Source organism: Trematomus bernacchii, unplaced genomic scaffold (assembly GCF_902827165.1).
Source record: "Trematomus bernacchii unplaced genomic scaffold, fTreBer1.1, whole genome shotgun sequence".
NCBI lineage: Eukaryota > Metazoa > Chordata > Actinopteri > Perciformes > Nototheniidae > Trematomus > Trematomus bernacchii.
Window position 1 is genome coordinate 384,459 of NW_022987675.1, and position 24,701 is coordinate 409,159.

Genomic DNA, 24,701 nt, shown 5'->3' on the forward strand with positions numbered 1-24,701 from the left:
CATATTGAATGATGGTTGTATTGCTTTAACTAATGAATGTGTTGTGTATGGTTTCAGGCTGACATAAAGACGGCTGTGTCCATAGGACTTGAAGAGAAGCTGAGTCATGAACTTGATCAAGTCAGGGAACCCATGGACCCTTATGGCTTTTGAAAGATGTCTCAGTGGGGGGGTTAAAACATCAAAGAGTTCATGTGAAGAAGTCTTAAAGTCGGTCCTTTATCCTGTAAGTATTTCAGTTGGAATTAAATCAAAACGACTCATTTAGCACAAAATATGGATCTGTCTCTTCCAACATTCTGTGTTGTTTCAGACAAAGAAAGGTGGTGCACTTCACAGGTCACTGAAGTGTGGAGTTGAGAATGGTGGCATCCACAAACCAAGAGAAGGGGAATGAAGAAACATCAACATGAAGCTAACTTCATGTTTGACTGACAGCATTGAGGAGGAATTGAAGAAGACCTTCCCGTAAGAAATGACTTACTAAACACATCAAACCCTGTGTTGGATCAATTGTGTTTTACAATACATTGAAATACATTATTGAAATACAAATGTGGTAAGGCCTTCTGAATGTAAGCATTTCTTTGTGTTCATACGTTTTAGAAATGAAGGAGAAAGAGAACCATTCAACGGGGTCATCAATACATTTCCACTTGGCACAGAGGAGGAGATGAGGAAGAAGGAGTGCGGAAATGTCAAACTGCAGCTGACATTTCTCAAGAGGTCAAAGACCCTATTCATTAGTCCATGATCAAACATGTTTGTCCAGGCCAGGGAGACTGTAGTGGAAGGGTGATCAATAGAATACATATTGATCAGTCAGCATATTCATATACATTGTACTGGAATAACTCAATATGAGCTGGAGATGGCTTTGAAGAATGACCTGCAGCTGTAAAGCGGACCCTGTCCCAGTTCATGAGGAAACTCTCAAGATGACAATAGAATATTCTGATATTGGGCAAAGTGCACCCCCTGCTGGTGAACACGTGCTATCACTTTGAATCATGTACTGCTTTTCCAGGTACAATCTGGAACAAAGAATCAAGGGAAAGATGAGCATAGTCTGTAACATGTTCTTTTTCAAAGATGTTGATATTTGCTTCACATTCTCTCTCTAAGGAAGAAAAGATGAAAACAAACCTCAAGAAACTCCTCCGTGAGCGTAAGAGAAGGATCTCCAGCAGCCTGACAACAACAATGGAGGAGACCATGAAAGAATGCTCTGACAGGAAGACAGAAGATCACTACAGACATAGAAATACACCTCTACACATTTTGATGTCAACATGTTTCTGTTTGATGTAGGAGCAAAAGAAATGAAAGGAGAAGGCACGCTGAAAAACATGAGGGGAACGATTGAAATGCACGTTCATGGTTCAAAAGACGTCATGTTTGATAAGGCTGAAGACGCCATGATGAAACAGCTGAGAGACCTGATGCTTTGTCACATTTGATATTTCCTCCTGCAGTCAAATGAAACTAGGAACACTGCAACACAAACATACATGTGCACACATGTCAGTGTTCAGTGATCAATATTTCAATGCTGATTTAGTGGGAGATCCCGGAGAAAGTGGAGAGCACGATGCAGGAATCAATCCAGCTGTCACTCAAAACAATTGGTGTCTCCATCCCAGGTGAAGGAGACACATCACAAACAATACTGTACATTTCATCCTCATTTAAAATACATTTCCATTCGTGTATTAAATGAATCCACTTGTTTGAAACAATATGTTTTGGGTTTTTAGATGTAAGTGCTGAGCTTGAGATGGTAAAGAACTTCTACAATGAACTGACCGAAGGCCCAGATGATGATGCAGTTCTTTGTTGTTTATTGGAAAGTTAATAACATACAAACTGAATATTCTCTCCACTGTGCCTTAAACTTGATTGAGACACTGCAGCAGACGTGTGAAGATTACTGGTGTTATTGTTTTAATATCTGCAAGTTTCAACAGAAAACTGCAATCCAACATTAAGCCAGTCTTTTTGTTTTCATCTTGCTGCTGCTCTGTCTCTTCAGACTCCAAAGCAGGTCCAGTTACATTTCAGCTAATTGCATTTGAGACTGTGGTGTACTACACTGTGGAACTTTCTCTTTCCACTGGGATTTATATGCATTATTGTCAATTTGCTGCTTTGGTTTGGGAGCTGTAGAAAAGGGGGCAATAGGAATCTTATGAGAGTCACAGTACTGTATGTTCCTGTTGGGTTTTAAATGAGAGCTGTGTATGTTTTTGTATTGTAGAATCCATTTTGTTTTTCTGTTTTAATGACATTAAATATCTGCTTAATGTCAAGAAAAAGCATTTATTTGTAATCGAACATGGTGAATGATTACAGAACTGAAAATAAAAAAACGTTTACAACACCTGTGAAAACACTCATCTCCTTACAACACTATGTAGCCCTTTTCAATGTTGGCTTTACATGGTTCCTAATGTGTTGCTTTCAGTTTCATTCATTTTCCAGTCTGGGAACAGCAGAACTAAGTCTTTTGAAACACCACCTGTCTGCCAGCATGAGAGCCCCCCCCCCGCCCGCCTCACTACTATCCCTCCCTTGGGCCAGAGTGAATACCACACCCTATTTGAGATCAGGCCGGGGTTAGGACTCTGTTCTTCTCACGTAAAGCACAAATCCAATCTTAAATAAGTCAATGTAAGATATGCAAATGGTACTCTTGAATCATCTGATGTTGAGAAATCATGTAGTGATTAATCTAGCATTTAACTAGATTGCCATGCCTGGTGTGTTCAGAGAACAGATATATACATGTTAAACACCACTGCCTCCAAGTGACTGAATTGAGCAATAGCATCTGTGTGAAAACATTTTTGATTGAACTGAGCAAGTGAATACATACAACCCATCTAGGCAGATAGGTCATGTTTAACAGTGTATTCATTGACGAGAGGAAAGCATAGGTTCAGGTTCAGTCAATGAACAACTTTATTTTCTTGACGTTAATAAAACAGCATGGATCAGAGATCAATAAAGCTTTCTAATACTCCTCTCCTTCCTCATCCACATCTCCCAGGCTATCAGCTCCAACCTCCTCGTAATCTTTCTCCAGAGCGGCCATGTCCTCTCTGGCCTCAGAGAACTCTCCCTCCTCCATACCCTCACCCACATACCAGTGCACAAAGGCACGCTTAGCGTACATCAGATCAAACTTGTGGTCCAGCCGAGCCCAGGCCTCTGCAATAGCAGTGGTGTTGCTCAGCATGCACACAGCCCTCTGGACCTTGGCCAGGTCTCCACCAGGAACTACAGTGGGCGGCTGGTAGTTGATGCCCACCTTGAAACCAGTGGGGCACCAGTCCACAAACTGGATGGAGCGCTTGGTTTTGATGGTGGCAATGGCAGCGTTCACGTCTTTGGGAACGACATCACCACGATACAAAAGGCAGCAGGCCATGTATTTACCGTGGCGTGGGTCGCATTTCACCAACTGATTGGCTGGCTCGAAGCAGGAATTAGTGATTTCTGCCACCGAGAGCTGCTCATGGTAAGCTTTCTCTGCAGAAATAACAGGGGCATAGGTGGCCAGAGGGAAGTGGATACGGGGATAGGGCACCAAGTTGGTCTGGAACTCTGTCAGATCAACATTGAGGGCACCATCAAAACGAAGGGAGGCAGTGATGGAGGACACAAGTTGACTCATCAACCTGTTCAGGTTTGTGTAAGAGGGACGCTCGATATCAAGGTTTCTACGGCAGATATCATAAATAGCGTCATTATCAACCATGAAGGCACAGTCAGAGTGCTCCAGGGTGGTGTGGGTGGTCAGGATGGCGTTGTAGGGCTCCACCACAGCGGTGGACACCTGGGGAGCTGGGTAGACGGAGAACTCCAGTTTGGACTTCTTGCCGTAGTCGACGGACAGACGCTCCATCAGCAGGGAGGTGAAACCAGAGCCGGTGCCCCCTCCGAAGCTGTGGAACACCAGGAAACCCTGAAGACCGGTGCACTGGTCGGACTGAAAGAAAAAGAGAAAATCATGAAATAATAATAATAAATGTATTTATATAATACAAAGACAGCAGTGCCAAGGGTTCACAGCTAATGATAAAAAAGCGTATTAGTGCACAGCATGTAAACATATAGATTCAATGAAAACAGATCAGAGATAAGAGGGTGCCATACCATGGAGGGCTTTGAATGCGATCAGGAGGATCTTAAACTGAATTCTGCAGGGTGGAGGAAGCCGATGCAAGTGGGCCAGAATCGGGGAAATATGCTCACTTTGAAAGAGTGATACCAGATTGTTATGTCTTGTGTTTGTCTAAAACACTGTACAGCTCTAAATTTTAAAACATATACTTCACATATTTATTATAAGTTATGACACTTGGCTTTTGCAATACTTATTTTTGCCATTCACCACAATATGATTGCATACTCCTTGTATGTGAAAACCTACTTAGCAATAAACTGATTCATCTCCATTTAATACTCTTCAGCAAAATTGACTTCTGTTCTAAATGTACTGACCAGCTTTCGGATTCTGTCCATCACCAGGTCGATGACCTCCTTGCCGATGGTGTAGTGTCCTCGGGCGTAGTTGTTGGCAGCATCCTCCTTGCCAGTGATCAGCTGCTCAGGGTGGAACAGCTGGCGGTAAGTCCCCGTGCGCACCTCATCTAAGGGTAATGAGCATTAGATTATTGAAGGTTTTGAATGACCGAGGGGGGAAAAGGTTTATGATACTTTTATCATTTATAATTAATGAGAATGTACCGATGACAGTGGGCTCCAGGTCAACAAACACTGCTCTGGGGACGTGCTTTCCAGCTCCAGTCTCACTGAAGAAGGTGTTGTAGGAATCGTCCACTCCTCCTGAGATGTTCTGGTCACCAGGCTTCCTGCCGTCCGGCTGGATCCCATGTTCCAGGCAGTAAAGCTCCCAGCAGGCATTGCCAATCTGCACACCAGCCTGACCAACGTGGATTGAGAGGCACTCGCGCTGTAAAAGGGAAAAAAGGTTGTTAAGAAACTATCATAAAAGGAAGCCTAGTGGCTGATTCTTGTGCAAAAACATGTGTGTAACATACATTCTAGTGGCATATCACCACATGTGGGAGGACTGCTCTATTACTATTTTAATAAGAACCAAACATCATATCATGATTTAAGTCACCTGATGCACACATTTGTCATCTGAACAGAAAGACAGTTATAATTAAAAACAAAAAGAGGCTAAATACTGTTTATACGTCAAATACCAAAAGCACAATGACGCAGTTGTTGGCAGACAGGTGGCACGATTGGACGTGAATGTGGGCCAGTGTTAAGAGAGGAGACTACGCATTTACATTTTCTGCAACTGTCTCACACGGATTGCGCCACTGCCACACCCCTTTAGGAGACTAGTGGCGTGGCAGGCCAGAACGTAAACACACATAATCCATAATAATCATCTAATTCGACCTAAATAAAGTAAAAATTGGAACCATGTCTCTCATCTCTCTAATGTGAAGACATTAAGAAAAAATATAAATATTAAACAAAATGCCTCTTGAGGGCATGAAGAGACAAAAAGTCCACCTAGCTCCCAATTGATTCCCATGTTAAATCTTTCTGGAACTTTCTTCAGAACAGAGAGAAGTACACTTTAAACAAACTGCTCCCATCTCCACATTTTACACTCAAAACCAAAAAAAACAACATATATCAGTTCATTGGGGTTCCCTGATGCTCACGGTCTGGTCATTTTTTGATAGGAGCCATAGTTTTTGAACAGGTGGCAAAATTGTCAGATATAATCCTCAATGCATTCTTAATGGGACTCAGTGCTGCAGTTGGAAAATCGTCATAAATCGTCACCATGGTAACCTTTCATCTCTGGGTTTACACACACAGGTGTTTGTAAACATTCATTCACTACTACTTACATTTCATATCTTTATTTAACTCCTTCAGCCTAATTTCAGCTGCAGAAACCATTCAAATATCAAACTATTCAGCCTTTCTAGTTAACTAGGCTATAAACAAATATAGCTAAAAGAAGTGGACGAGCCCCCATCTGCCATGGCCTTGCTCTTGGCCATAACAAAAAGCGTGGGAAGGACGAGAACATATATGAAAAATATATTTATTAACAGAAGCTTAACGTAAACTAAAAAAACTAACACAAAGGGAAAACAAAAGACGAAGCGACGAGGCTGCTCCGAGGTCAGGTCCTCTGCGGGAGAGAGAGATCGAGACTCTGGCTCAGGCCTCTTAATCCTCCGCCAGCCGTCAGGTGTCCTCAATCAGGGCATCAGGTGTCCCCAATCAGGGCGTCACAAGCACAGGAGAAACATTAAAGGGCCATGCACACCACAGGAGACAACAAGGCAGGGGTCGTCACAATAGTGAAGTGTATTAGATGTTCTGCACTCTTATTGTTATGTATTTAAAGGTGGGGTAGGTAAGTTTGAGAAACCGGCTCGAGATACACTTTTTGTTATATTCCATGGAATGCTCTTAACATCCCGATAGCAATGAATATCTTAAGTGCTTTGACAAAAAATCCATAACAAAATGTCATCTGTGGAAGCCGTAGTACTGTAAAAAGTACGACCAATCATCTGAGCCGGCCCGGCTAAAATGACTGGATGGCCTACCTGCCTGTCAGCCTTCCATCTGTGCACAAACTTATCTCGTGCCCTCATTGGTCATGTGCGCGTTCGTGTGTGTTGGAGGAGGGGCTCTGTAAGGAAGTGGCAGATTATTTCCGGCTGTGTATTTTCTAATTCCAGCGATCTCGAGCTGGTTTCTCAAAAATGACCTAACCGCCCTTTAATATAAAGTGAAATACCCATAAAGTCAGAAAAGAAAAGAGTCTCACTTAAGGAAAAAGTTTCTTCATTTGCACATAAACATGGTCAAATATTTAAAGTTGTGACCAGATGGTGTCGCCCTAATCCGTGTATCTACGGTCCATTTGTTTTTCTTTATTACACAAGTTAGCGGAAGAGCATCTGAGAGGCCTTTTTGTTTTTGTTGTTTTACCTTACTAAATGGTCTAATGCTCATTGGAGCGAGGGGCGGGGCGAAACTCGCGGAAGTGATTTCAAAACAAAAGCCCTCGTTTGCTTGGAACGGTGATAATATTATAAACAAGGTGAATTTAGCGATCACAACGAAAACGGCCAAGACACATATTGAGCCCAGAAAATGAATGTTATTAAGGGCTGTAAATATAATAGGCCTGTGTCTAAAATGGACAACATTGTTAGGAGATTTAAACTATACAGCGATTCTGCACTGCGGTCACTCAGCCGTCTCTCGAGTTTGTTTTTTCAAATCAGCTGCTCTTCATGTGATGCATGATGGTATCTGGGTTCATACCTTGAAGCTACCTTCCAACATTTACATTTGGAACAGATACAAAGAGTTATAATATTCTCCTTATATCTATAGTAAGTATAAGACGGGGACCTCACAGAATTGTCCAATATGTGAGACTCATGTTGGGACTAGGCTGCATTGCAATGAAGGAATGCAGCAAAACTCAAGTATTTTGGAGGGCAACATGTGCAAACATCACTACAGCAATCGGTCAACAGGTGTCAGTAGAACCTCTATTGTGTCTGCTTGGATATGGCCCTAGTACTCTAAAACAGTGGAAAGAGAGAGAGAGAGAGAGAGAGAGAGAGAGAGAGAGAGAGAGAGAGAGAGAGAGAGTGTGTGAGTATGAAATGAACAGTTAGAACTGACTGCTGTCAGTTGGAGTGATGACATCATCGTGTTCCATTACACAGGTGTTTATAGTTGAACTAACGAGCTATGAAGAGATCAAAGGTTTGCATTGTTCTGAATGACAGATAAACCTCTTACATGTGAACGTTTTGTGGAAGAACGATAACAGATATCTGTGAAATTTCAAAACGTGAAGCATGTCAAGGAAGTTGAGTATCTGAAGTGCAATTTTTGTGTACTTTCGGGTTAATAATGTGGCCTTTTTGGCAGTTTAACTAAAGGTGTGCGGCTGCTGCTGTGAGGAAATATCAGCCTGAAATTACAATGGGCTTTAATGGAGGCATGTTGAACGTTTTTGTCACTTCATGCCCTCAAGAGGCATTTTGTTTAATTATTTGTCATTTTTCAAGCTACGAGATGTTTTCCTACGTTTCTCATGACAAATTATGTCTCAGGAATGTAGGGTTTGGGAATTATGGCAATTTAAAAAAGAAATATGAAGGCAAATTTCAAGATTTCCTACCCTCTAGCTGTGACATCACGCACTCTGCCTTAACGAGCTGTGCAATGTTAAAGTTCAAATGTTAAAAATGTGATGAATTATGGGATGTATCTCTGGAATTATGAAAGTTAAGAATGATAAAAGTAATAGCCATCGATTCCCGACCGAGCTGAACGTTTTGATGTTTGAACGGAGTTTCTGCGATGTTGAATGTGGGAGGAGAAGACGGACAAAAAATAACTGGATGGAATAATAAGAATTTTGTCCGTAGCATAACATATAGTAAATAATAAAGATCTATGCAGAAAGGAACAGACGGGAGGAGATCACCATCACTAGACTCAGACTGGATCATACAGGATAAAACGGAACAATGTTTTTAAAGGAAAAAAGCGAAGTTGAAGAATGCAGGGGGTGTGGAGTGAAAGAAAATGTGGAACACATCGTATTACACTGCAACATGTAGAAAACAGAGAGGGAACAACTACTGTAAGAGACAGGGTCAGAGAGGCAGGAAGGGAGTGGAGCCTGATGGGGATACTGGGAACAGAAGGTGAGGGGGTAAGAGCTACCAGGAAGGGAGTGGAGCCTGATGGGGACACTGGGAACAGAAGGTGAGGGGGTAAGAGCTACCAGGAAGGCCATTCTTAAGTATTTGAGTGAAACAGGATTGATTGGAAGAATTTTAAACAACGTAAATACAGTGGTATAATTCCACAAATGGTGATATGATGATATGGTGATACACACTCTTGTACAGTAGGTGGCGGTATGCACCTTAAAGTTGTTTGCAATCCGCCAAAAACCGAGAGAAGAAGAAGAAGAAGAACCTGGGTCCATGTGGCGTCTCGTCGCTACGGTTCTCTCTCTCTGTGTTCCTGAGAAAGTGTGTGTGAGCTCCAGCACTACTGATCCATTGATTGATTGATTGATTGATTGAAAAGTTTATTAACAGCTTGTATATTGGGTACAGTACAGTACAGCTCAAAACATACAATTGTTAAGGGGATGCAGACCAGAGAAAGACTTTCGTCTTGTTTACATCAGGGTCCCCCATTTCCAATTCATCATATCATTTAAGACATATAAGACATATTTGACATACAGATGGCTTATTTACAATTTACATACAGGTGGTTTTTTACATACAGATGGCTTATTTACAATTTTCATTTTAGATTTCGTTCTAATACATCCTAACCGGACATTTAAGACATACCAAGTCTACAGATATACAGTTACATCCATCATCTGTGTGTCTGGATAAACCTCTGAATGTACTCTGTGCTCTTTTTTCTGGAGCGTTTACCTCGGACTATAGGAGCTAGCTTAGCATGTTAGCTGGAAACACGTTAGCAACACTAGTCAGATTGAGAGTTTGATGGAGAGAGAAACGGTGTGTTTAACGGAGTCTGCAGGAAAAGGTGATCTAGGAAACATGAGTAAAGTCCAAATGCTCGAGGAGGAGCTGTCTCTTTCCAAAGAGGAGAACAAGAGACTCCAGAAACTACTGGACGCTGTTTTACAGCCTCAGCTTCGGATACACAGAGCAGGTCTGTTCCCTTTACTCTCCATTAACACTTTAAACTCTTCAGTAGCACTTTATTATCACATTAATAACACTTTAGACCAGGGGTGTCAAACTCAAGGCCCGGGGGCCAAATCCGGCCCGCGACTTCATTTTATGTGGCCCCACAAGAGCTTGCAAAGAATATAATATGTTTATTATACGGTTACATGCTACTTTAGAGAAGCACGTTGCCCATAAACGACATGTCCCACAATGCATCTCAAATGTGACTTTTTCTCAGAATTTGACTTTTTTTGTCCAAATATGCCTTTTTTCTTAGAATTAGCCTTTTTCTCATAAATAGATTTTTTTTTCAAAATGTCACTTCTCTTTTTCAAAATGTCACAATCAATGTTTTTCCAGTGTTGTATCTTGTGATCAATAATTGTATGTCCACAACATAGGAGTAGATTTAACTGGTTTTACTTTGGTAACATGCTTCCGGGACTTCCTCGTGGGAACATGTACAACAGGCTCTTTTTAATACCAAGAGTGAGTTTGCCCCCTGCTGGACAAATGCAATAACATGTAATAATAACACAAGGTAAGATACCACATTTCCCCCCCTTTAAGCTAACAATACTTCCCGAAGGTGGGGGTATAACATATGATTTTAAAAGAAAAGCCACATCCAGAATGTGGCTTTTCTTTTAAAATCATATTGTGACATTCTTACTGAAGAGACTTGCAATTATTTGCTCTAGACTTCTGCTTTCAGACGTAGTTAATTATGAAGTTATATTAATTAATGATATAGTCTTAAAGTTACAACCGGCCCTTTGAGTGCAACCATAATGCTGATGTGGCCCGTGATGAAATTGAGTTTGACACCCCTGCTTTAGACCCTTTATCAGCACGTGCTGCAGGTAGTACATCCTGAAGTAAAAGTACAAACACCACACTGTGAAAATACTCCATTATTATAATTATTACGGAAGAGCAAACCTACCAAAATAAATATATTTATAAAAATACATACATTGTATAATATGCTATTTAATTTACTGATTTAAATATTACCCATGCATGTAGGCAATAGTTGATTAAATGTGACATACATTGATACTTTAGTTTTAATGTGCTTCTTTATTCACCTTTTCTTTTTAAATGTGTAAAAGCAAATAAAAACAAATACTTTGGATTAATTCAAATTGCGCGAGAATAATTCATAAAGAAATCATGAAGGGTCTTAACTACACGTCCCAGGAGCCAAGTGTTCCTCGGTGCGTTCTCATCAACGATGACGACCAGGTCTCCGGGGGTGAAGTTTCTTTTGATAGTATTCCAGTTGAGCCGTTCTTGCATCAAAGGAAGGTATTCCCTGGTCCAGCGCTTCCAAAACAGGTCAGCAAGGTATTGCACCTGCCTCCTGGCTGAAGAGTTTGCAGCTGATAGCCAGTAACGTTGAAGGAGTTTGGAGAGCATGTGACCTGAGTGACCAACTTGGTGATGTATGTGGCTTAGTATCAACTTGGAAATACGAGAATGTTTAAGTAGAATCATTGGATGTTTGAAGTCAGTTGGCATAGCCATCTTTGTAGTTCTTCCTCCAACTCTCAGAATCCCAGCATCAATGATAGAGTCCAGCTTGTATAGGGAGCTTCCTCTATTGCACTGTTTGGCTTTTTCCAGCAAGGCAAAATCCTCTTTGAAATGCTGTCTCTGCTCGTGGCAAATAATGGCCTTTTCAGCATTTTCCGTGTCCTCTACTGAAAGTCTTAGTGCATTAGCTGTAGGCCTTTTGAGCAGAAGCATCTGATCCTTCAGTCGCTTTCCTTTATCCTGCTTTACTCCAAGATCAGTGGAGCAATCTTTCCTCTTTTCTCTCATCTGCAGGAGCTTTCGGTCATCAGCTGACATTTGTCTTTCCTCTTCATACTCGTTTTCTGGAAAGTCATTAATATATTGTCTTTCCTTAAGCTTCTCAAGGTGAACAATTGAGGTCCTGTTCACTACTGCCACAGGGGTTTCATCATCCGGATCTGTGGAAGCATTAGGTGGACCATTAACGACCCATCCTAACAGTGTTTTCACTGCATATGGGCCGTTTCCTTGGGTATTTATAACTTTCCATGGTTCCATAGCCTTTGGAGTATTTACTCCAATAAGAAGTCCCACGTCAGCATCTAATTCTTTTATTTAGATTTCCTGCAGATAAGGCCATTTCTTGAGGTCCGCCTGGGTAAGAATGTTTCTTTTGGTGACGGATTTTGTTCCGAGTGTAAACCTTGGGCAACTTTATATATGTGCCATCTTCCACATTGCCCACTTCTAGACCCGTTACCTCAAAACTCCTGACTGTTTTCTCTGTTCCCATCGTTTGAAGAAGGACTTCAGTTCTCCGTCCTCTAGCACCAAGCTGCCTCATGAGCCCCTCTGTGCAAAATGTGTCGGTACTACCAGGGTCCAGGAATGCATAGGTCAGTATACTTTTATTTCCATGGCAGAGTTTCACCTTCACTGGCACTATGGCAAGTATGCTGTCTTTACCAGCCCCAATTCCTTCACCTTCTCCTACTGAAACAAGAGCACTGCTGATGGATGTCTCTTCCGGCCTTGCTCCTCCACTCTTCTGCTCTGTCTTATCATGTTTAAAGTTCTCAGTTTCAGGCTTAGAAGGTCTTTTAATGTGCAGAATAGTTGGTTGTCTAGCATGACAGATTTGACAGGTCATTCTCCTGTTACAGTTCCTGCTCAAGTGCCCCACCTTCAGGCAGCCAAAGCATAGTCCTTTCTCCTTCAGAAACTCAATTTTAGCTTCATGAGATATTGAATGTATTGTATGGCATTCAGCTAAAGGATGCATGCTGGTACAAAAGGTACATGAGGTGTCATTGTTAGTGGAGGAAACGTAGCTTTTAACAAGATAATTGTCTTCTTTGGGTTTCTCTGCATGGCTGTCTGACACTATAGCCACTGTGGTAGCAAAACTGCTTCCCTTGCACTTATTTCGGCTTAAATCAGCAGGAGTTGTAATGAAAGTCTTTGCACTGTTAAGTTGATGATCGTGAATGTCACCAAAGAGAGGGTCTAGCTTGTCTTTCAATAAATACAACAAGGTCATGCAATTTTGCTCTTTGATGGCTCCGATCCAGAATATCACAAGCTGCTGTTCTCCACTTCTCCCTTAGTTTGTAAGGTAGCTTTGAAAGAATGAGCCGTAGGTTGGATGGCAGGTCCAGCTCCTCCATGTCCTGCAGATCCCTCATTGCATTACAGCAGCCTCTCAGAAAAAGTGCATAACAGTGCAGTGACTTTCCATCCTCTGCCTTTATAGTGTTCCAGTTAAGAGCTTTCCCCATATATGCGTTTGCTATCTTGAGCTCATCTCCAAAATGCACTTTTAGCAGTCTCTTAGCTTCAGCAAAGCCACTATTAGCATCCATATGAAGGCAGCTTCTCACCAGTTCCCTGCAGGATCCCGAAGTATATTGTTCCAGGTAATATAATCGATCCTGGTTACTGGTGGTTTTCTCCTCAATGCCATGTTGAAATGCCCTCACAAATATTTGATAATTCAGGGGATTGCCATCAAAGTGGAGGGCACACTTGTCGTGTGCCCTCCACTTGTCGTGTGCTGCTGTCCTGGTGAGATTTTGACGTAACGGAGAGACCGGAGCGGCTTCGCGTTCGGGCTGCGGCCTGCTTTACACCTGCTGTAGCGGAGGCCTGTATCCACCTGCTCCACCTGTCGTGCTCTACGGTGCCGAGGAGGTTTTACCACGGGGATATCGCGGAGAGATCGGAGCGCCTCTACTTTTCGGGCTGGACCTGCTTTCGCCTATCCTGTACTGCTGTGCTGAGGAGGATCTTCACCGGGGACATCGCGGAGAGACCGGAGCGCCTCTACGCCTCGAGCTGGGCCTGCTTCGCCTATCCTCCTGTGCTGAGGAGGTTTTGCACCGAGGATATCGCGGAGAGACCGGAGCGCCTCCACGTTTCGGGCCTGCTTGCGCGCCTATCCGGATGCTGTGCTGGTCTGGGAAAATGGCCCCTATCGTGATTCTGCTATGCCTGTTAGCTATTTTGGACAATGAGAAGTTCTCTCGTCATCCTGAGAAGTCGACTGGGTTCAGGTCTGTTCTACCGCCCGCAGTGGATATCCCCTGTAAAGGTTCGGATGTGTTACACAAACAATTACTGGTTGCCTTGTCACAGACATTCAGTTCGACAAATGTTTGTCTTTCTCACTTGCCTGCTATGATGGTTCTTCAGGACTGCTTCTTGAGCTCTAATCTCACTTTCGCGGCGTTTGCTGGTGACTTTAAAGCAGATGACAATGTATGTGTGTCGGTTAAGAGGAAAAGGTGCTTGTTTTTTTTGCTATTGTTACTATCAGGGAATGTACAACTAAACCCTGGACCGCCCAGTAGCAGTAGTAGTCAGATAGCTACTCCTGCTGATTTTATTTCTAGATCTGGGTTGGGATTCATTCACTTAAATGTGCGCAGTCTGTTACCTAAGTTAGATTTTGTCCGCATTTGGGCGAGCTCGACTGATGCTGATATCATTGTCTTATCAGAAACGTGGCTAGATAAATCTATTTTGGCCTCTGACATCTACTTAAATGGTTATAGTGTATATCGTACCGACCGTCCTAAAAAAGGTGGTGGCGTTGCCATTTATGTGAAAAATAAGTTTTGTGTAACCAAGATGGTTTCCAAATCTATTAGTAAACAACTAGAATTTTTAGCCTTAAATATTGAAGTAGCAAAGGGTCAACAGCTCATGGTGGTGGGCTGCTACAGACCCCCCTCAGCTGTCAAGGACTCTTTATCTTCATTGGCAACACTTTTATCTCAACTTGACTACAAGGAAATAGTGCTGCTTGGTGATTTTAATTGGGACTGGTTAACTTCTGTGTCAGAGGATTTTAAAAACCTTTGTATCTCTCTGAATGTTACTCAGATTATAGACAGTCCTACTCGCCCTAACATTAAGTCCCAAAATAAATCCTCCTTAATTGATCTCATTTTAACTAATGTTCCCCATAAATACTTATCTGTGGGAGTATTTGCAAATGATCTGAGTGATCACTGTGTTGTAGCCACAATTAGGGACACAAAAGTCCAAAAGGTTAAACCTCGCATTATCAGTAAGAGCGACAAAAAACATTTTGTGGAGCAGGGTTTTGTTCATGATCTGTTTGATTTTGATTGGGGTAAAATCGATCTGTGTGCTGATGTAGAAACTGCATGGTCTTATTTGTATCTTGGTTTTATGGAAATTATAGATAGACATGCACCCCTACGTACTTTTAGAGTAAAGGGACGAGACAACACTTGGTTTTCTGCTGACTTATCTAGTCTCCTACATGAGAGAAACAAGGCCTGGGCAAAGGCTAGGAAATCAGGCTCAGAGGTAGAATGGCTACGCTTTAGGCAGCTAAGAAATAGCTTCACATCACAAATAAAAAGTGCTAAGTCTAAGTACTATCTGTCAGTTACCACAAAGAACCTGAATAATCCTGGAAAATTTTGGAAAGCCATAAAATCGATATCCACCGGTGATATCCGTAATGAGCTACCTCCTTGCATTACCACAGCATCTGGCTCTATATCGGACAGGGCCACTATGTTAAATTGCTTTAATGAGCATTTTGTGTCCTGTGGCTCTCTGTTTGATTCTGTGACTAACTCTGCTTCTGTGAACACCACAGTCTGTGACTCTGAAAAATGTGTTTTGGAAAACCCTTTTAGTTTTACTCCTTTTACTGTTGATGTTGTTCGTGAAGCTTTAACCAAGTTAGATCCTAAGAAACCGGCTGGCCCGGACAACGTAGAACCTTTCTTTTTAAAGGTAGCTGCAGATTTTATTGCTCCACCTCTCACTACTCTTTTTAACCTCTCCCTCAGCACAAATGCAATTCCAAAATTGTGGAAGTCAGCGTATGTCCTGCCTCTACTAAAAGGTGGGGAGGCAACTGTTTTAAATAATTATAGGCCCATCTCTAAATGATCAGTTCTGGCTAAGGTTCTTGAACGCCTAGTGAGTGAGCAGGTAAAGGTGTTTTTATGTACAAATGACATCCTGTCTAAACATCAGTCAGGCTTCAGAAAGCAACATAGCACCATCACTGCCACAATGAAAGTGGTGAATGATGTGGCGAGTATTTTAGATAATAAGCAGAGCTGTGCAGCTCTATTTATTGACCTTTCCAAAGCGTTTGATACCGTCGATCATCACATCTTAAAGCAGAGGCTACTCAGTATTGGCATATCCAGCCATGCAGTGGGTGGTTTGTGAACTACCTCTCTGAAAGGTCCCAATGTGTTCATTTTGATGGGCTGTCTTCTGAGTGGTTAAACATTACTAATGGTGTTCCTCAAGGTTCTGTTTTAGGTCCACTTTTATTCTCCATCTACATCAATAGTTTAGGTGAAAATGTCGATGGAGCAACCTTACATTTTTATGCGGACGACACCGTTATGTACTGTGCACGTCCCTCCATTAAGGAGGCTGTTGTTGAATTGCAAGCTGCTTTTAACATTATTCAGACTCAGCTCTCTGAACTAAAGCTTCTTTTAAATGTTGATAAAACCAAGGTAATGCTCTTTTCAAAAGCTAAAAAGACACCAGAGCCTGTTTTAGATATTGTAACTACGCAAGGAATAAAACTTGAAGTGGTTGCCTGTTACAAATACCTTGGTATCTGGCTTGATGATTGTCTCACTTTTAAACGTCATGTCAATAACCTGCTTAAAAAACTGAGGGTTAGACTAGGTTTCTTCTACAGGAACAAGTCCTGTTTCTCGCTTGAGGCCAGAAAAAGGCTAGTCTCTGTGACCTTTTTACCTGTGCTGGACTATGGTGATTTGATTTATATGAATGCACCTGCCAATTGCCTGGTCAAGTTAGATGCTGCGTATCACAGTGCACTGAGATTTGTGACAAACTGTAAAGCATTAACCCATCACTGTACCCTGTATGCAAGGGCTGGTCTGCCTTCACTAACTGTACGGAGGCTCAGTCACTGGTACATTTTTATATATAAAGCCATGTTAGGGAAACTTCCATCCTACATCTGCTCCCTGATCTCACGGCGAATTGTAAGTGGCTACTGCCTGAGATCGCATGCTGTGGTTTTATTAAATGTGCCAACTGCTAGGACTGTCTTAGAGAAGATATCATTTAGATGCGCAGCTCCACTGTCCTGGAATAGTCTGCAATTTAAATGGAAACTGAGCAATCTGGTGCCACTAAATGTTTTTAAAGCTTGGTTGGATGCTACTCAATCGGAAGCTGTTGGTACCTGTTCATGTGGATAGTTATGTAAACTGTAATCCCTGTAATGATACTGTATGATGTCCTTTTGTTGTTCTGTTTATGTTTTAATGTTTCATGTGGAACCTACTTGAGCAGGTCTCCCTTGAAAAGAGGTCAATGATCTCAATGGGATACAACCTGGATAAATAAAGGTTTGAAATGAAATGAAAGACTGGGATTTCCCTAGTGGGCAGTGATGTTTGCTTTTGTTGAAGTACAAGTAAATTAACAATGTCATTTTGTCTCTGCATCACAGTCAGGAAATTGTCATTATTATTTGTCCCTGTAATTCCTGCATCTCTAGCTGTGTGTTGAGGGCTTTGGTTTGTATTATCAATATTTTCTGGTGGTCTTGGTTGTTGGTATAGAAGCCTTTGAAGTGGTGTTTTGGGAATGGCTCCAAACTCAGCAAAGGTAATTGGAGACGGCTCTGCATCCATTGACATATGTGGTTTTACTCTGTAGTCTTTTACATAGTCATTCATGCCGTCTTGTGTTGGATTTTGTGAACCAGTCTCAAAATGCTCCAGAACTTTCATTTTTGCATCAGATTCAGCGAGGCTGGCGTCCATTTCCATCCGTTCGAATCTAGCTTGCAGTTGAGCCTTTTCCATTTCAAGTGCATGCTTTTCCTTTAATCCTGCTGCCCGGGCAGGCAGCTCTTTCTGTGGCTATTTTGAGGTGGGTTGAGGAAGCAGAAGAAGTTGTTGATCCTGCTTTTGAGCTCCTCCTGTGTGATGCATTGGAAACACTGTCATGGGGTTCAATCAGTATCTGAGGATCCATTTGAGAGCTTTTCCACATTTCCACATCCTTAAGGAAATTTGTGAATGCAGACATTTTTGGTTCATACCAATCCATTCTCTCAGTTTCCCTTATTTCCTCAGATAAAAGCATTTGAACATGTCCATGACACTCAATCAATTCATTGAGTAACATCTTGAATGTTGCAACAGCTTCATCCACCTTTTCCATATTTCCACCTTGCACCAGTAATGGTTTAATTTCATTCATTCTGCGGGTGCATGCTCCAAGTTTTCCTCTTCGCGATTGGCTGAGAGTTTTAAATCTCTCCTCTGCCGCTGCAACATCAGCTGGAGGAATATCAGGATCCATTGTTTATTTTTGTTTGTTTTTTCTTCAATTAATCCACATGAAATAAAGTCATTAATATTTCCAAGAACAGTTCTTCGTGAATCCTGTTTTTGTGCCAAACATTCCTTTAACGTCCGCTTCCTTAACTGCGTGATAGTTCATTAATGCATTTCATTGTTTAAGCATTCCAACAGCAATTGTGGATTATCTTCATTTCATATCATCCCCAGTAAGCATCATGATATCACTGGATGGATTTCCCTTTCGTTTTGTCAAACATCCATAACTATGCACACATCAGTCCTTGCATTGTTTGATGAAGCGATCCCATTGTAAACAGCGTTTCATTCATAGATTCCGGGCCGGCATGGTTTACTCACGGCCTCCTCCTCACGGCACTTTAGAACGTCCGATCGCTGTTTCCAAAGCAGAGCTGAAATCCACACGAATCCTGTGCTTGTCCTTCGAAGTTTTTATCCACAGCTTACGGAGTCTTTTGACTAATGTGGTGGCGTTTTAATCCTTGTCTACAATTTAATAGCCACCTCTATCGGGTTGTGGGTTTTGATGCGCCTCTCTTTGTTTCCAAACAAATGAGTTGAGAACATGGTTGAATCAGATGAGCTTTATTCGTTAGTCCAGACGGCATATAACCAGCAGGACACATTTCTTCGCTTCATCCTAAATCAAAGTTAATAGTCTCCAAAAGAACAAAAAGAACACGGTCAAAAGACTTTTCCGTTTCCCCGTCTCATCACCATCAGCTGTGTCCTATCAACCTACCATATATAGGCATATAGCCATGCACGTGATACTGACGCACATATAACAAATAATAAGTGAGCCTTAAATTAATACATTTTAAACCATAGTCGCAGCAGCTGGCCCTAGGCTCTGGAACACTCTGCCCCTCCATGTGAGGTCGGCCCAGACCCTAGGGGTTTTTAAATCTACACTAAAAACACACTTCTTCTCTCTGGCCTTCTAGTTAGAGCGAAGCACGACTCCTGACTTTTCCTTGTGTTTTTATTTTTATTTTGTTTTTTATATATATCTGTTGTAATTTATTGTCGTTTATTGTGATTGTAGTAATGTGTTTTTATTACATGTACAGCACTTTGGCTCGACCAAAAATCGCTTTTAAATGTGCTATATAAATAAAACCTGATTTGATTTGATTTGATAGTATGACTCACAAAAATACCTTTAGATGGTGAGTTTAATCTAATTTATATTATTATCAAGCCTAACTATCAGACAATAATAACTCAAGGAAAATGGCTCTAACAATATATATATATGTATATATATACAAGTTATTTATTTGTAAGCTCCAAATCCAAATGTTTCCCTCAATGGCCTTTGTGCCCTGAAAAAATGTGTGACACCAAAGGCCAAATGGCCTTGCCCCTAAAATGACGAAAATCCAAGCCTGATCCTCAGTAGTGGATCTTTGCAGCAATTGGACCATGAAGGCCTGATTCACGCAGTCTCCTCTGAACAGTGGATGTTAAGATTGTCTGCTCCTTGAGCTCTGTGATCATCTATGTGAGCTCTAATCTGAGGTGCTTTAATTTGCGGTTTCTGAGGCTGGTAACTCTGATGTATTTATCCTCTGAGCAGAGGTAACTCTTGCTCTTCCTTTCCCGGGGGGGTCCTCATGAGAGCCAGTCTCATCATAGCATTCGATGGTTTTGCGACTGCACTTGAGGATACAATCAAAGTTCTTGACATTTTCCGGATCGACTGGCCTTCATTTCTTAAAGTGATGATGGACGGTCGCTTCTCTTTACTGGGTTGAGTGGTTCTTGCTATAATATGGATTACAACAGCAGTCAAATAGGGCTTTCCACTGTGCACTAACTCTACCTCTGCTCAACACAACTGATGGTCTCAAACACATTAAGAAGGCAAGTCATTCCACACATTGACTCTTGACAAGGCACACGTGTTCATTGAAAACCATTCCAGGTGACGACCTCATGAAGCTGACTGAGAGAAGCCAAGAGTGTGCAAAGCTGTCATCAAGGCAAAAGGGGGCTACTTTGAAGAATCTAAAATAAAAATCATATTCTTGATTTTTTAACACTTTTTTGTTCACTAGATAATTCTGTGTTCTTTCATAGTTTTGATGTCTTCAGTATTAATCTATAAAGTAGAAACACATTTAAATAAACAACATTGAATGAGAAGGTGTCCAAACTTTTGACTGGTACTGTATATAAAAAACACACATATTTTAATATTGAGCAGGTTCCCTCATCTATAATCATTTATACAAGCGCAACTTTGAACATGTACAGCAGCAAAATGCAACATACACAATAATCAAGAAACAACATAAATGAAACACTCACAGGGAACATTTTACTGCACCGTCATTACTTTTACATAACAAGGTGCCGTCAAATGTTCTGTTAATACTTGCATACTTTTACTTAAATAAGGTTTGAATGCAGGATTTAGTATTGTAATTCTATACTGTAGGCGTAGTGTATCTGTGAACGGTCCCAAATACAATTCCTTGTTTACATTGCAGCTAGTGCTACGCCAGAAGAAAAAACCCTTTTTCATTTTGAACTGGAAGTGGAAAGGGGCTGGGCTACATGAGGTGACTTGAGCCAACACAAATACACAATAGGTGGGACTAAGAAAGATAATGTGAAAATATAAAAACAAAGGCATTAATTAGGGCTGCAAAATGTCTCCCATTGTAATGGTGATGAGATTTTTAAATGCTAACACTTAACAGTTTGTTCTGACTGTGTTTCCCGTTTCCTGCAGACGTCCAGCAGCTGGTGGTGGTTAAAGAAGAGCTTCTCCCTGACCAGCAGGAGTTGAGCACCAGTCTGGACCAGGAGGACCCAGAGCCCCCCCCCACACATTAAGCAGGAACAGGAGGAACTCAGGATCAGTCAGGAGGGAGAGCAGCTTCAGGAGCTGGAGGAGGCTGATATCACAAAGTCCACTTTCACTCCTGACCCTGTGAAGAGTGAAGATGATAAAGAGAAACCTCACTCCTCTCAGCCTCATCAAAGACAAACTGAACACATGGAAACAGAAGCTGATGGAGAGGACTGTGGAGGACCAGAACCAGCCAGGAGCTCAGATCCAGAGAACAGTTTACAACCAAAGACTGAGGACGACACTGAAGACTCTTCTGAACCTGACACTGGAGACTCTTCTGAACCTGACACTGGAGACTCTTCTGAACCTGACACTGGAGACTCTTCTGAACCTGACACTGGAGACTCTTCTGAACCTGACACTGGAGACTCTTCTGAACCTGACACTGAAGACAGTGCTGATTGGAAGGTGACCACAGAACCTGCATCAGGCTCAAACTCACTGAAAAATAGACATGAATCTGTCAGTGATCCACGACGTAGGGCTGAAAAGAAACCATTCAGCTGCTCAGTCTGTAAGAAAGCTTTTTCACAGAGTGGACATTTAAAGGAACACATGAGAATCCACACAGGAGAGAAACCACACAGCTGCTTAGTCTGTAAGAAAGCTTTTTCACGGAGTGGACATTTAAAGGAACACATGAGAATCCACACAGGAGAGAAACCACACAGCTGCTCAGTCTGTAAGAAAGCTTTTTCACATAGTGTAAGTTTAAAGGAACACATGAGAAGCCACACAGGAGAGAAACCACACAGCTGCTCAGTCTGTAAGAAAGCTTTTTCACATAGTGTAAGTTTAAAGAGACACATGAGAATCCACACAGGAGAGGAAAAATAGATCTGCAAAGTTTGTGACAAAAGATTTAAATGGCTATTCGTTGAAAAAGACACAAGAGTGTTGGTAAGGCAATACATTTGTCTATTTTGTATCCTGATGACCTGATGCCGTTACATGTAATACGTTACTCCCTAAGCCTGTTTTCACCCACCTGCAACCGATTCGCTAATAATCACAAATGTTCAGTTCTTCGACCCCTTGACTCGACTATTTCTTGTTTAATAATCGTTACATCTCCTCAGGACCAAGTTCCCGTGTCCTGCCCTTCACCTGCTGATCACCCACTGCTCATTTAAGGTGGACTCACCTTTACAAGGGACCAGCTAGTCTAATGGCGCGTTTCCACTACAGCCCGCAGCCCGGTTTAAGAGGGCTGTGACGTCAGCGGCCCGTCTTTGGTTGCGTTTCCACTTGGCCTAGTACCGGCCGGCGGGTCCTAATTCACAGTTTTTCTGGCCTCATAAAATCGTGGGGCCAGGGCCAGAGACAACGAGGCTGAGTCGGGCTGAGTATGCTAAACTAGAGAGAGCGTCGCTGGCAAGGAGGCAACAACTACAACAAGATGGACATATTTGACCGTGATTTAATTGTAATACACGTTTCAAAATGATGCCGAAGTAACAACATACTGATACCGGTTAGTAAAAACCATGAATTAATGCTTTGTCAAGTCTGCAGACAGACGGCAGGGGAAAAACCTTTTAAAATGCTTGTTTTCTAAATGGAGATTGGCTAAGCTAACGCAGTATATCCTCCGACCGTCCACACTCACAACAACGGCCTATACAGACATAAATAAAGCAGCGACTGTATTCACCATGACACAGGCAGTCTGTGGTTTGTACTTGTTTAACTTTTGTCTAGTTTCTGAACATATATGAGGAGCTGTGAGCTCTGAGTGCTAACAGCTAACGGCTGTGTTGTTTTTCTGGGGTCCTCTGAAGATCACCACGGCTCCGCCTACACTGCGTTACTATAGATACTGCCCCAGTTCCTAAACTGTAATGGAAATGCGCCATAAAGTGAGCCAGTCCTAACGAGGCCCAGCCATACCGAGCGGGGCCGAGCGAGGCCGTGTAGTGGAAACGCGGCATTAGTGTCTTAATGCAAACGTTTTGTAAAGTGATGCTAGACCATCAACGTGCTGTTGGGTTGTGTGCTCTCTGCAGGACGGGGTCTGGACTCAAAGATTGTTTATGGTATGAGAGCTTCATTCTGTTGTTGTCTAAACAACGCCAACAGAGCGATATGTCTTCTTTCCAGCAGATGGCATACATGTTACATCATCCAGTTCAACTGTCATCCACATATTAGTGATTCAAAACAGCAATGTGTGAGATATGGCTAGTAATTGACTATTTCAACAGAATGTGAAGAGGTTACAGTCTTGAGGCCATGTCCAATATGTTTATGTTTTGTTTGATTAAATCTACTGAAATGAGCATTCAATGACTAAATTATTCTTAATTACTGTCATTACATCATGGGTTTGCATTGCAATATTAGAACGCATAAAACCCAACTTTATTTCTTCCAAGTTGCGGGTGTTCATTGTTTAGAAGTCCGCTGTGTTTCATCCAAGCGTCCACTTCGTGCTCCGATAATGCTGAAAGTATCTGTTGTATGCTTTACCTGCTCCAGTAACAAAAATGTAATTCACTGGACAGAGACAAGAGATAGTGGATGGATCCAGAGGAGAACCAGAAGATAGTCCGTATAGAGCCTTCAGGTTCTGAAAATGATCAGGGATAGAGCTAGAAAAAAACTCCAAAAACCTGAATAGAGCTAGAAGATAGCCAGAACAAAGCCAAGAAAGACCCAGTAGGAAGACAGGAAGGAGCCACAAGAGTTTGTATTTTTTATTTTTTAATATTCAAGCTCTTCTCTTAAGATATTATAACTTCTCAACATGTATCCTTTTATGCATTAAAAAAACCTTACATTTTTGCTGCCAATTATTGAGATTGTTTCACAGCTTTATCTTAAAGGGCCCATGTCATGGCCATTTCCACTGATCATAATTACATTGTTGAGGTATACTAAAATAGATTTATACTGTGCAATTTTCCAAACTCACATTGGTTTCGCATACAGCATCTCTGTCAAGCATGTGTATTCAGCAGTATTCACTCTCCACTAAACGACTCGTTGGAGCTCTTGCCCCCCCTCCCTGTGAGCCTAGTGTGCTCCGATTGGTCAGCTCGGCCACTCTGTTCTGATTAGTCAACCACCAGAGAGGCTCCGCCCGCTTTTTTCGGGGAACATCAGTGTAATAATGGCGTCGGTACAGCTGATATTTTATACTAACTAACCGAACTGAACCTACAACTGTTGTTATAGAAGAGTGTGACGGCCCCAGGGCTTTTGTGCAGGTGTGTTGCAGGGCTTACGGTGGGGTGGAGCTGAAGAGGGTAATCAGCGCGATCACGGACACCTCCGTAGCCGGTGCTATTAATCCCAGCGGCCCGGAGTCTCTCTCCAAAGCGGCTGCAGAAGGACGAACTCAGCGCTCCTCTCCCCTCTACCACCTATCTCTGCATTTCCCACATAAATGTGCCGTGGTTTTGTAAACTCGTGTATGTCTCCTTGCCTTTCCGTTGTGGCCTACGAGCCGGTCATAACAAAGACTAAGTTATTTTTACCTGTAATAAACTACTACTGTTTGATGAGAAATCAAATCATGGTTTGCTATATATGAATGATATGTTATAGGGGCAAATAATTCAGGGAAGAAAGGATAGGCCTACTAAGTATTTCCATTAAACTTTATTTTTAGAAATGTACAAAATGAACATAAATATACATATATACACACGGTATATCATC

At 41.9% G+C, this 24,701-nt stretch overlaps 2 protein-coding genes and 1 long non-coding RNA gene across 3 annotated transcripts in view; 1 reads left to right on the forward strand and 2 right to left on the reverse strand.

Annotated features, from left to right (window-relative positions):
* LOC117487594 overlaps positions 1-1,668 on the forward strand; it is a 1,817-nt gene extending 149 nt beyond the window's left edge. The window contains exons 1-4 of the long non-coding RNA XR_004556414.1: positions 1-226; positions 314-468; positions 607-726; positions 1,126-1,668. The exon at positions 1-226 is cut by the window's left edge and continues 149 nt beyond it. This is a non-coding gene — a long non-coding RNA (uncharacterized LOC117487594). The remainder of the gene's footprint in view (positions 227-313; positions 469-606; positions 727-1,125) is intronic.
* A 1,293-nt stretch (positions 1,669-2,961) lies between these two features.
* LOC117487606 (tubulin alpha chain-like) lies at positions 2,962-11,630 on the reverse strand. The gene is made up of 4 exons (XM_034136225.1): positions 11,325-11,630; positions 4,753-5,008; positions 4,507-4,655; positions 2,962-3,991 (listed from the first exon to the last, which is right to left on the reverse strand). Exons 1-4 carry the CDS (start codon positions 11,628-11,630, stop codon positions 3,014-3,016), a joined length of 1,689 nt encoding a protein of 562 aa, XP_033992116.1. The 3' UTR covers positions 2,962-3,013.
* A 1,003-nt stretch (positions 11,631-12,633) lies between these two features.
* LOC117487588 lies at positions 12,634-18,405 on the reverse strand. Its single transcript, XM_034136212.1, has 2 exons — positions 17,207-18,405; positions 12,634-13,306 (listed from the first exon to the last, which is right to left on the reverse strand). The coding sequence occupies exons 1-2, from the start codon at positions 17,648-17,650 to the stop codon at positions 12,785-12,787; spliced, it is 966 nt and encodes a 321-aa protein (XP_033992103.1). The 5' UTR covers positions 17,651-18,405; the 3' UTR covers positions 12,634-12,784.
* Positions 18,406-24,701: the final 6,296 nt, after the last annotated feature.